The sequence below is a fragment of the Myotis brandtii genome, unplaced genomic scaffold (genome assembly GCF_000412655.1).
Source record: "Myotis brandtii unplaced genomic scaffold, ASM41265v1 scaffold143, whole genome shotgun sequence".
Taxonomy (NCBI): domain Eukaryota; kingdom Metazoa; phylum Chordata; class Mammalia; order Chiroptera; family Vespertilionidae; genus Myotis; species Myotis brandtii.
Genome location: NW_005355115.1, coordinates 4096042 through 4108254, shown reverse-complemented (window position 1 = coordinate 4108254; position 12213 = coordinate 4096042). Strand labels below are relative to the sequence as shown.

At 54.3% G+C, this 12213-nt stretch overlaps 2 protein-coding genes across 11 annotated transcripts; one reads left to right on the top strand and one right to left on the bottom strand.

The window, feature by feature from the left end:
• The first annotated feature begins 1977 nt into the window (after nt 1-1977).
• Nucleotides 1978-11151, top strand: SLC22A7 (solute carrier family 22 (organic anion transporter), member 7). 7 transcript variants are annotated; one of them, XR_001361063.1, is made up of 11 exons: nt 1978-2452; nt 3049-3152; nt 3287-3441; nt 3541-3709; nt 4419-4542; nt 4838-4947; nt 5832-6046; nt 6159-6300; nt 7058-7264; nt 7672-7876; nt 10980-11053. XR_001361063.1 is itself a non-coding variant. In XM_005860993.2 (10 exons), exons 1-10 carry the CDS (start codon nt 1991-1993, stop codon nt 7708-7710), a joined length of 1671 nt encoding a protein of 556 aa, XP_005861055.1. In that variant the 5' UTR covers nt 1978-1990; the 3' UTR covers nt 7711-8345. The 7 variants fall into 7 exon arrangements, 6 of the variants coding, with proteins under 6 accessions (XP_005861055.1, XP_005861052.1, XP_014390876.1 ...); XM_005860993.2 differs by lacking the exon at nt 10980-11053 and having other exon boundaries at nt 4419-4519; nt 6192-6300; nt 7672-8345; XM_005860990.2 differs by lacking the exon at nt 10980-11053 and having other exon boundaries at nt 6192-6300; nt 7672-8345.
• Nucleotides 8365-11958, bottom strand: CRIP3 (cysteine-rich protein 3). Of its 4 annotated transcripts, XM_005860995.2 has the most exons (8): nt 11164-11954; nt 10831-10925; nt 10366-10423; nt 10137-10268; nt 9295-9366; nt 9085-9179; nt 8929-8986; nt 8365-8754 (listed from the first exon to the last, which is right to left on the bottom strand). In XM_005860995.2, the coding sequence occupies exons 1-8, from the start codon at nt 11288-11290 to the stop codon at nt 8693-8695; spliced, it is 699 nt and encodes a 232-aa protein (XP_005861057.1). In that variant the 5' UTR covers nt 11291-11954; the 3' UTR covers nt 8365-8692. The 4 variants fall into 4 exon arrangements, with proteins under 4 accessions (XP_005861057.1, XP_014390881.1, XP_014390882.1 ...); XM_014535395.1 differs by having other exon boundaries at nt 8929-9179; nt 11164-11957; XM_014535396.1 differs by lacking the exon at nt 8929-8986.
• Between the last annotated feature and the right edge of the window lie 255 nt (nt 11959-12213).

Here is a 12213-nt window from a genome sequence, read left to right as displayed (position 1 = left end):
CAACCAATTGAGCCACACTGGCCCGGGTAGCTTCCCCATAATTTTATGTTTCTTTTCACCCTTTACTAATGTTTTGGGAGTGTTTATTCCTCCTCTCTGAAGTAAACATTATATGTCATCTTGTTTTTTTAATTTGCTTATCTGATAGGTAAAAAGCTAAAAAAGGGGGATTAAGAACAGTATGCCGTATACGCCAGGTACCTTGAAACATATGCTGTGCAGATGTTTCTTCCCTGCAGTGACTGTGTCAAGCAACAAGGATGGACCAGCTTCCAGCAGACTTTCACCCTCCAGCAGTGAGAGATGGGGAAGGCTTTAAGCAGAGACACTCCTCTGTAACATTTGTTCTGAAATGTTCATTGTGGCAGGTATGTGGAGAGTGGGTTGAAAGGGGTGAGACAAGTTAGGAAGGTTTATGTAACTCATTTGAACCCTCCTGCTAGACTGCACCCTCACTGAGGGCAGGGGTTGTGTCTGAGACATCTTTGTACCTCACTCTAGTGGGGTAGCACTAGAGACTCAACAAATATCTCTTACTTTTATCACCTCCTGTCACCACCTCCAAATCACTGCCCTCACCCCCATGCCTGTTATACCACCGTGAACACACCGTGTCACTGAATAGCCCTTTCCTCAGAGCTCTGTGAGGGAGCCCAGCCCAGTGCAGACTGGAACATCCCCAGCTCAGCAGCTGAGGTCAACGGCCTGGGCCAGAGTCAGGGGTCCTAGTCCCCTCTTCAGTTCTGCTGGTGAGTCACCGTGTGATCCCAGCAAGCCACACACCCCATTTCCTTATCTGTTCAAAGTGGGGGCTATATGAAATTTATCATTTTCAATTTTTTTTTAGAAAACTTGGGCTCTTAGAAGCCTATTTGCTGCCCAGCTGGCATGGCTCAGTGATTAAGCATCAACCTCAGAACCAGGGGTCATGGTTTGATTCCTGGTCAGGGCACATGCCCAGGTTGCAGGCTTGATCCCCAGTGTGGGGTGTGCAGGAGGCAGCCGATCAATGATTCTCTCTCATCATTGATGTTTCTCTCCCTCTCTCTTCCTCTCTGAAATCAATAAAAATATATTTTAAAAAAGAAGAAGAAGCCTATTTGCTTAGAAATCTGGAGCCCTTGGAACACAATTTGATAACTTCCCAGTTCTGCCGACCTGGTGTTTGGAGAATCAGATCAGAAACACTTGACATTGCTGGTTTCTGCTGTGCTTTTGTGGCAGGGCTATGAGAGAACTGAGTGGGGAAGATAGACACATGCCGAGTCTTAAGCATTACACTTACCTATGGCAATCCCTCTCCTTCCCTACCACGCCCTCGGGGTAATCTAGGAAGCTCTTGGAAATAGGGGTGGGGGCAGGCAGGAGGGACTGTGTGTATAGGAAGAGCCCCTGAGTGAAGAAGGGGGAGGGTGATGGGTCTGGGATCCCCAGATTGGCCAGGCTGCTCAGTGTGGTTCCAGGTGTGTCTCAGGCCAGGGCATATGCTCCAGGTGGGGACATAAATCTGACAGAGTACAGAGAACACTCGTAGCTCAGCAGTAAAAACCCTTCACCTGGTTTTGAATCCTGGGCTGCTGTCCAGGCTGTGGTTGCAAATAGGCAAGGCTCACCTGGGTTTCATAGGACAAAGGGCATCCAAGGAGGGCTGGCACCATGCCCGGGAGACTCCTCCTCTTAGGGACCCTTGAAGCTCTGCTGATCAAGGGGCTATGGGCTCAGCTCCTACACACCCAGCTACCCATCATGGCAGCCCACGGTTACCCCACTTAGTCCCTGAGCACTAATATGTAAGTCCCAGAGCCATGGAGTCAGTGACCCCTGAACGGATGGCAGCCCCCTCCCTCACAGACACTGGGCTGCACAGGCAGGGATCCCAAGGTGGTCAGGGAAGGCCCAGTCCTGGGCCAGCCTCCAAGGGCTGGATTGTGGCTGCAGGCTCCCCGCCCATTAGTCTATTTGCTCCCGCCTCCAGAGTCCAAGGGTCCATATGGTGGGTGGACTGAGCTGTGCTGACTACTACATAGGGAGCCCACACGGGGGACAGTTATTTGTGGGTGGCATGGGATTCGAGGAGCTGCTAGACCAGGTGGGTGGCTTTGGCCCCTTCCAACTGCGGAATGTGGCCCTGCTGGCCCTGCCCCGAATTCTGCTACCCATGAACTTCCTCCTGCCCATCTTCCTGGCTGCTGTGCCTGCCCACCACTGTGTCCTGCCTGGTGCTCCTGCCAACTTCAGCCAGGACATGTGGCTGGAGGCCCACCTTCCCCGGGAGTCGGATGGCACACTCAGCTCCTGCTTCCGCTTCACCTACACCCAGGCCCTCCCCAACACTACGTTGCGGGGAGAAGGGCAGAGTCGTGGGGAGCTGCAGGGTGAGCCCTCCACAGTGCCATGCCCTCAGGGCTGGGAGTACGACCACTCGGAGTTCTCCTCCACCATTGCAACGGAGGTACCTGAGCCAGGAGGCTGGGGGACACGTGAGTGGGATGGGTCTCATTACTTTACTTCTCAGAGTCTCAGTTTTCCCCTCTGTCGATATATTAATTTAAAGCACAGAGGTTGTAGTAAGGAGCCCATACATGCGAGCTGCTATTATTAATTGGGAGGTAATTACAGCAGGAAAGGGCGGAGGTAGCTCTAGGGAGCTGGGGCTGAGAGTTGAGAAGGGTGTTTCTGCAGTAAGAGGTGGAGAAACAACAGAGGCCTCCTCTTTCTGCCTCATTTGGGCCCCTGGTCTAGGATTTACAGAATCTGTAAATGGAGGTGCATGCAGGTGGGGAAAGAATCTCTCTGGGGAGGTACAGGCCTCCTGTTGTCATAGTCAAGGCCTTCCATGGGAAGAAGCTGCAGCTGCAGGTTGGGGAGGGACAAAGTCTCCCACCCCCAAGCTGAGGGGAACAGTTAGAGGTTTATTATCTGACATGGAGGTACAAGGATGATGGCACAGTTGACCTCAGAAGTACCCAGGGTCTGGAGTGGAGGGGTTGGTGCCAGTTGGAGAGGGGCCTGTGCCCATGGGAGGCCCCTCGTTGCCTGTCCCTGCAGTGGGACCTGGTGTGTGAGCAGAAAGGCCTGAACAGAGCCACTTCTACCTTCTTCTTCGTCGGTGTGCTGGTGGGGGCTGTGGCCTTCGGATACCTGTCTGACAGGTGGGGTGAGGTGGGGGGTTAATAAGGGAGTGGGGTGGAGAACCTTCTCCCACTAGCTGGGGTCTGGGCCTAGTCTGCCTCTGTCTTGGGACCTCCTCTCTGCAGGGAACTAACTCTGCATGACCCCTGTGTAGGTTTGGGCGGCGCCGTCTGCTGCTGGTGGCCTATGTGAGTGCCCTGGGGATGGGCCTGGCAACTGCAGCCTCAGTCAGCTACATCATGTTCGTCATCACCCGCACCCTCACTGGCACAGCCCTGGCTGGCTTCACCATCATCGTGATGCCACTGGGTGAGGCAGGCAAAGAACGGGCAGGGCCCACAGGGCTGGAGGGTGAGACTGAGCCACATGTCCCTGGCTAACTGTCCTCCTGTCTCTGGCTGTGGACAGAGCTGGAGTGGCTGGACGTGGGACACCGCACCGTGGCAGGGGTCCTGAGCAGCACCTTCTGGACGGGGGGCGTGATGCTGCTGGCCCTGGTCGGGTACCTGATACGGGACTGGCGATGGCTTCTGCTGGCTGTCACCTTGCCTTGCGTCCCAGGCATCATCAGCCTCTGGTGAGGCCTGTGGGCAGCTGGGGAGTGAGAAGAAGCCAGAGACAGAATAATCAGAGGCTGAGATTCGAAGACAGTGAGATTGAGACAAAGAGAATGAAAAACAATCCGTGACCCAAAGACAGAGACCAATACATGAGATGCAGAGAAACACAAAACAAAATATAGAGAGATAGACAGACAGACCAGTGAGAGAGAGTGAGTGACAGAGACCAGGACTGAAAGGCAGGTTCAGAGAGGCAGATGGAGATGGATGCAAGAGGGACATGAGAGACAGAGCCAAGCACAAACTGAGGCTGGTGCCCTGGAGGACAGAGCCAGCATGGAGGTAGGAAGGCCAAGTAGAGGGAAGGCCGGGCAGTGTGGGCATTTCATTGCCTCCCCCAAATGAGCTGGCTTTGAATGACACCTCTGGGTCTGTCTCTCATTCATCCTATGCCCTCCTGTCACCTGTGGGAGAAGTGGGTGGCTGGTCCTGGGGGCTGAGGTCTTGGGGGTGACACCAATTCGGTTGAATAGAAAAGTGACTCCCGGGCTATGGAGAACCTAGGCCTGGGGAAAGGTGGCTTCTAAGTTGGGCCTTAAAACGAATAAAAGTTCATCAGGTGAAGAGGGTTGGGAAGATGCTGCAGGCTGAGAAGCAGCTTGTGGTGTGCCCAGGAGGGAGACATGACTTAGGGTGCTGACTGAAGGGCCTCCTGCTGTCCCCCAGGTGGGTGCCTGAGTCTGCACGCTGGCTTCTGACTCAGGGCCGTGTGGAGGAGGCCCACAGGTACCTGCTCTGCTGTGCCAGGCTCAATGGGCGGCCTGTGGGTGAGGACAGCCTGAGCCTGGAGGTGAGGGTGAATGTGTGTGTGAGAGCATGCAAGTACATGTGTGTGTGTGGTGTGTGTCAAGCACTCCCTTCCTGGGGCCCACTGTGTGTGCAGGAAAAGCTCCCTGGTCCAATGTAGAGTTCTCCCAGGATATCGCCTGGCGGGCCACACCCTCGGCGGTTTACCCTGCTCAGCTCCCATGTGCATCCATCTCTCCCCTCCAGTGCAGAAGGGGGGAATAGAGACCCAGAGAGAGCAATGTGCCTTGCTAAGGCCACACGTCAACTCCATGTCACAAACTCTCCTCCCCCACCAGGCCCTGCGCAAAGTAGCAGCTGCAGAGCGGGTGGTCCGAAGACCTTCCTACTTGGACCTGTTGCGGACCCCGCGGCTCCGACACATCTCACTGTGCTGCATGATGGTGTGGTGAGGAGGGGGCTGGCCTGGCGGGGTGGGGGTGGGGCGCGGAGGGAGCAGCTGACTTCAGGATGATGCTGAGTTGCTGGGGTCCAACCCCAGCAGGGTCCAGGGGTCCCCAAAGGTGTGGACGGAGTCGGCGAAGAAGGAATGACACGGAGACAGCCTTCAGTTGATCAGCAGCCTAGCCAGGACCTCTAGCCAGGATCTCTGGCCAAAGTTCTGGTTAGGAACTGATCAGGATCTGATGTTTATTGTCTTGTTACATCTGTATTTATACCAGTCGATTTTAATCCTGTCAATTTCTATTACAAAGGTTAGGGCGTTTCTTATCTCCATTCCAGGGAGTAAAGATTATGTAGCTTAACTACCCGCCTGGCACTTAATTAAGGGGTTGTATCCCCTCCCTAACCTCAGGGAAAAGTCCCTACCTGGGGAAACAACCTTTCTCGGAGAGGTGACCTTGGTTAAAACACATAGCACAAGAAGGTGAGCAAACGTATTAAGAACAGTATGCCATATATGCCAGGTCCCTTGAAACAGCAAGGATGGACCGGCTCCCGGCACTGAGTATAACAGGAAACGGGACAAGTAAACTATAACTGTGGAGAGCAGGGTGGGGGTGGGGATGGGGGGATGGGGCTCTGGAAGGTCAGAAGATGGAGCAGGCATCAGTCACGTGGGTTCAAATTCAGGCTCTTCCCTTTCCTTATTGGGAGACCTTGGACAGGTAGAAGGGACGCTGTTAGTACCTACCTCGAAGGGTTGCTGTGAAGATTAGGCAAAGAAGCTTTGGCCACAAGGGGGAGGTGGTCTCTCCTAAAGGCCAAGTTCCCTGAGAGGACACGGTGGGTGGGAAGGAGGCCCCTGAGTGGCCCTGTGACCCCTCTCAGGTTTGGAGTGAATTTCTCCTATTACGGCCTGAGCCTGGACATATCGGGGCTGGGGCTGAACATGTACCAGACGCAGCTGCTGTTCGGGGCCGTGGAGCTGCCCGCCAAGCTGCTGGTCTACTTGTCGGTGCGCCACGCCGGACGCCGCCTCACACAGGCAGAGATGCTGCTGGGCGCTGCTCTCACCTTGGGCTTCAGGCTGCTGGTGCCCACCGGTGAGCCTGGCCCGGCCCCACCCACTCGCCCAGGCCCCGCCTCCTGGCCAAGAGCCCCCGCCCTTTCCCAGAAGCCTCGGCTCCAGGCCAATGACGTGTGCCCCCTCTGAAGACTCCGCCTTCTGTCCTGAACCCTCTCCTCCAGAGAAGGTGTACTGGAGCACCGCCCTGGCGGTGACCGGGAAAGGGTTTTCCGAAGCTGCCTTCACCACTGTCTACTTGTTCACCTCGGAGCTGTACCCGACTGTGCTCAGGTGAGGGGAGCCCGAGTCCAGGCAACCCTGGGGAGAGGGTTTGTTAGTCTCATCTCTTCCCAACACCCCCACATACACACAACACACTGCACCCCCGTCCCTCTCACCCATTCCCTGGCACAGCACTCAGAATACGGAGCTAATCAGAGCCTCTGCTGGCCTCAATCTTGGAGAAGGTGGGCCATTTTATCTTCTTCACTAAGTGACCCTGAGGGAGGCCAGACGTCTCTGGGCCTCCTTTAAAACAAAGCAGTGGCCAGAAGCCCCGTCTGCCCATCCCATCCCATCTCCCCGCAGCCCAGGCAGAGCTGCCCTGGGGAGTTGTGTCTGGACATAAGGCCTGGCCCCTTTCAACTAGCTATTGGCAGGTGAGGAGGCGGCGTGTAGGCAGCCGAGTATGATTAGAAAGCCTTGCACCTCCTCTGACAACATGGCATAATCTATGAGCTGCTGGCCCTCTTCCTTCCACACTGCTTTTCCCCACCCCCTTTCCTGTGACATTTCTTTTCCTTCAATGATACCTGACTGGTACTCTGTCAGAATGGGGGCCCCATCCTCTGGTGGGTGTTGACTTGGGGGGGCCTTGGCCAGGGGTGGGCAGGAAGACCACCCGACAGGAGCCTCAGCTTTCTTAGCTGTCTGGGGAGAAAAGGGGGTACCAACAGGGGTACTCCCTGCCAGCCCGGGGAGAGCCCCATGAGGCATGACTCCAAGTAGCTGTGAGCACCAACCCCTCCCCCATCCTTTCTCTGAACAGACAGACAGGGATGGGGCTGACTGCACTGGTAGGCCGGCTTGGGGGCTCTTTGGCTCCACTGGCGACCTTGCTGGATGGAGTATGGCTGTCACTGCCCAAGCTCACTTATGGGGGGATTGCCCTGCTGGCTGCCTGCACTGCCCTCCTGCTGCCAGAGACAAGGAAGGCACAGCTGCCAGAGACCATCCAGGATGTGGAGGGGAAGAGGTGTGTATACTTGCATGTGGATATGGGTGCTCAGGTACCTGACACCTTAGGTAGGATTCAGAGGAAGACATGTCTGTATCTGGTACATCTATGCAAGTATGCATTGGTACATGACCTAAAGTATGTAAATTGTGTGTATAAAAGCATGCTCGAGTCCATATCCATGTGTGTGTACATAAATACCTAAGACTGTCTAGGAAGAGGTGGATGTATGCACACTCAGGTATACCTGTACATCAGGGATGTGTATAAGCATGTGTAGGAGTCCCTTGTGGGAGTACACACATTTATATACCAAGAGTTGGGGAAACCCTAGGTCAGCACTAATGGGGAAGGCTGGGGTGGTAGACTCAGGGGCTAAACCCCACCATTATTCACGACTCCTTCCTCCCCAATGCCCCGTCCAGCCTTCAGGAGGAACAGATGCCCATGAAGCAGGTCCATGACTGAGTGGTCTCAGGAGCAGGCACTCCACAGAAGTTCTGGACCAGGGCTGGGGGCATTGAGCCCCCTGCTCAGGGTTGGATTTGCCACCAACGCCACTCTCTGTGCTCATCCAACTGCTAGCAACAGAGTGACTTCCAAAATGCATTGGACTGCTGGAGAATTCTGGTACCTCTCTCTTGGCTAAGCGGATTCTATAAATAAAGGTTCCCCCTGGGTTGGGGCAGTGGTATGGAGCTGTGGGATGAGCCCTGAATGGGAAGCCACTGAGTCTGGTGCTGGCTTCTGATCTGACCTTTACCACTGATTTGCTGTGTGACCTTGGGCATTTCCCTTTTGGAGCCTCAGTTTGTTCATCTCTCAAATGGATAATGAAACTTCTTAACAGACCTCACCACAGGATCTATCGGTTGTCACACTCAATGAGGTGCAGAATAAGGTGCTTCTTCTAGAGATGGTGCTATGATGACGTCTGTGGGCATGCTTTTCACTGTGTAATGCTGGAGGCTGCCCAATGCCAGGGCCAGAACAGAGCTCTTTGTTCCACAGCTGGTCTTACTACCTCCCTGGCACTTTGCAGGGTAATGCATCCTCCACCGCCCCCCCCCCCCCCAACCCACTGTCTAGGCCTCATGCCCAAAGAAGAAATGAAGACATGGGAGCCAACATTTTATTGGAGAAGGCTGAATAAACACAAGTTTTATGAGTACCTTGAAGTTATAGAATTTGCTGGGGAAAGGAACTGGAAAGGACAAGAGGCCAACATTCAAAATGGGGTGGACCAGTTCCCCTGAGCAGATAGGAATGAGAAAGGGAGGAGTTGGCAGAGAAAGTATAGACTTTCTGGTCTGCTACGGAGCTGAGGCCCACGCTGCCAGAATCCCATCTTCCCCTACCTCCATGGGATTGAAGAATTCTGTAGCTCCCATTGGATCATGGAGGGGATGATGGGAGGCCTGAGTTAGGGTGACTTCTGTAAGCATCTCATTTGGATTTTATCTCCACAGGGTCATAGATGTAGCAGCCCACATCACCAATGTTCACACCTGAGGGAGAGAGCCTCATCACTCAGGGCCTTGGGGCCAGGGGGTACTGGGCTTAGGGCTGGAGGGAACTGGGAGGGACCTGGGATATATCTGAGTACAGGGGAAGTTGTCCACACATCCCCACAGACCCACATGCCATACTTTAAGCCCAGTGTCTAGGGTGGGGCTGCCCACCTTTGGGGCCAAACAGGTAGCCGTAGCAGGGGATGTGGCAGTAGGGGACGCCGTCATGCTGGGACACAGAGAGAAAGAGAGCACTCTCAGCTTGGCTCTTTTCCTATCTCCAGCCTCTCTCCTCCCAGCATAACCACCCATCCCTCCATTGCTCACCTCAGCATGACTCCCAGCAGTCAGAGTCTTCCGGCAGCGCTGGCACCTCAGACAGGGTCGGTGCCAATTTCTGCCCAAAGACATCACCTTCTCAGCTGGTGGTAGAGAGAGTTAGTAACCCTAGGGGCAGGGCAGGGACCCTTGCACCACCTCCCTGCCCTTTGATGCCCACCTTGTACTTCCCTCCTTTCACTTTCTCTTGTCACTTACCAAAATAGACAGGTTCCTCACAGCCAGGGCACAGCGAGGTCTCCCCAGTGAATGTCTTCATGTGGCAAGGGCCTTTAAGGGGAAGAGGCCCTGGCTAGGGCTGAGGTGGAGGCCAGGCCTAAGTAGGGCCCTCTAGCACCAGTCTGCATATGGCACTGTCCTCTTCCCAAAGCCATGCTCAATCCAGAGCCTCCCATCAGGTGGCCATAAGTATGCCTTCCTCAGACAGAGCTGAGTCCCCTCTGATCCCACCTCCTGTCCCATCCCTATCTGCAGGAGGGACCACCTACTTCCTTCTCGTTCTCCCAGGGGGTCAGGTGCCCACCAGCCCAACCCTGTCAGCAACTCAATCCTCAGGAAACCTGAGCTGATATAAGAGCTGCCCAGGGCAGGGGTGTCAGGTGTTTGGGGAGCACAGTGTCACTGCCCACTGTAGGGGACAGGAGAAAGTAACAGAGGGGAGCAGTGGAAGAATGTGAGGGACTGGCCCTGTCTCAATGACTCCTCATAAGTCATTCCTTCCATGGTCTTGCCTGGGAGAGCCTGACTTCCAGGCTAGCTTTGCCTCTGACTAGCTGTGACTACACAAGGTCACTTGCTCTCTCTGACCTCAGTTTCCTCGCCTGTAAAATGGGGGTGGTAATGCCATTTTCCACTTTACCTATGAACTCAGCAGCTGACATGAGGAAACATAAAAAAACTGGTCTTGGATAATGGAAGATTTTGCCATGAACAAAGTTGTAGGAATGTGAGGCATAGGACTATGTGAGAGACTGCCACCTGCTTCCACCCCGTTCCCCAGCCTAGGAAGGATCAGAAGAAGGGGGCTCAGCCTCACTTACTTTTCTTGCGCTGGGGGAGGCCAGTCCTGGGCCTTGGGGGGCTGAAACTGCTGGGGTGGAGGGGAGTGGTGTTGGCACGGGTGAGAATGGGGGAGTTGTAGAGGTAGGAGCCCACACCACCAATGTTCACCCCTGCAGAGAGAAGAGGGTGAGTCAGACTTGAGTCTCCAGGTCCCTGCCACAGAGAGGGTTTCCGCTGCACTCTGTCCCCTTCCAAGCTGGTACTTACCACTGGGTCCGAAGAGAATCCCATAGCATGGCTTGTGGCAATACGGCCTCCCATTGTGCTAGGCACAAGCAGAAGAAAAGGGGTTGCTCAGGGATAAGGGGGCTTCTCCTGTGTCTCACAGGTCTTCCTACCAAACACACTGCCCGGTGTCTGCCTACTGGCCTGGGCTGGTGGGGCTGGGAGGGGCAAGGGTGGGCTGGCATGCCAGAATTGCCGCTGTGGTCAGGGGAAAAGGGCAAGAGCAGGTCAGGAAGCAGTGCTGCTGCCTTCTCCTCCCCCTCAAATGGCATGGGGCTCACCAGTACTACTCAGGGTCCCCAAATCCTGGCTGGTGTGGGGCCCACCCTGGAAGTGGTTTTGGGAGTTGCACTGAGGTTGCCTTTGGTGAGCTGACAGGGCCACAGTGGGGCTGGTGCCTGGGGGACAGTAACAGACATAGGGTGGTGTGCCCCAGATAGGTCTCACCTCTGCATGCCCTCCTGGGGACAGGACACTGTGGCAGTGCTCACATTTCAGGCAGAAGCGGTGCCAGTTCTTGCCCAGGGAGCTCACCTTCTCTGCTGTAGGGAACAAGGTGGAACCAGGCTGCCAATCGCCCTCCTTTCCCCCCTCAGCCCCATCCTGCTTCCCGGAGACGGTGGGGAGTGTCTCCAGGAGGCCAGCTCCATCCCGCCAGAGTGCCGGTCCCACAGCTAGAAGGGAGTCTGGGGTTGCACCCGCGCCTGTTCCTCGTGTCCTCAGGGAACCCAGCGGCTCACACTCGCCCAGTTTTCTCCCGCTTCTCAGCCCGGGCCTCACCGAAGAAAACGGGTTGCTGGCAACGTGGGCAGGTCCAACTCATGGCTCCGCTCAGGTAAGCTGGTTGCTGCACACAGTAGGCACCCAGCAGGGACTCCGTTCCACCCTCTCCACTGGCTCCACCCATGACTCAGCTTGGAGCCTCATTGGGCTGAACCCCCTGTTCCTCAAAGCCCATTAGTTGCCAGAAATTTAGCACTACTCCACCTGGGGGACGCTGGCGCCTTCGCAATTACTTCCAAACACTAAAGCCTCTCACCCTCCGAGAAGTGAGAAGGTCCTGAAGCCAGACTGTGGGAAAAGGGAGCAATGAAGACACTTGGTACTAGTTTCTGGCTTGGTACGGAGAGGGAAAATGCCTTGAGTGTAGACACCATGAAAGCACTATTATTTCAAACCCAAAGCGAGGGGTTAGGGGTTCTTTGAAATGGTTTAATTCCATCTTGGCAGTCTCACAGGTGGTTAAGAGCACCGGAATCTGCAGTCCATCTCTGCTACAGGTAAATTACTTAACCATCCTCTGCCTCTGTTCTGTACAATACTATGATGATAAGTCTCTACCTCATAGGATTGTTGTGAGAATTATTTACGTTAATACATGCAGTGCCCAAACAGCACCTAGCATATAAATGCTATAAAGCAATTACTACCATAATGAACTCTTAGTTTGGAAGCCTCAAAGGGTGGTTCTGCAAACAATGGTTTGCTTGTAAAATTATGTTTATTAAATTTAAACTATAATTCAATCACCAATTACATATTCCTAATTTAGTTTGTTTTAAGAAGTTTTAAGCCGAAACCGGTTTGGCTCAGTGGATAGAGCATCGGCCTGCGGACTGAAAGGTCCCAGGTTCGATTCCGGTCAAGGGCATGTACCTGGGTTGCGGGCACATCCCCAGTAGATGTGCAGGAGGCAGCTGATCGATGTTTCTCTCTCATCGATGTTTCTAACTCTCTATCTCTCTCCCTTCCTCTCTGTAAAAAAACAATAAAATATATTTTTTAAAAAAAAGATGTTTTAATATTTGTTAAAAGTAGCTCAACAGCCCA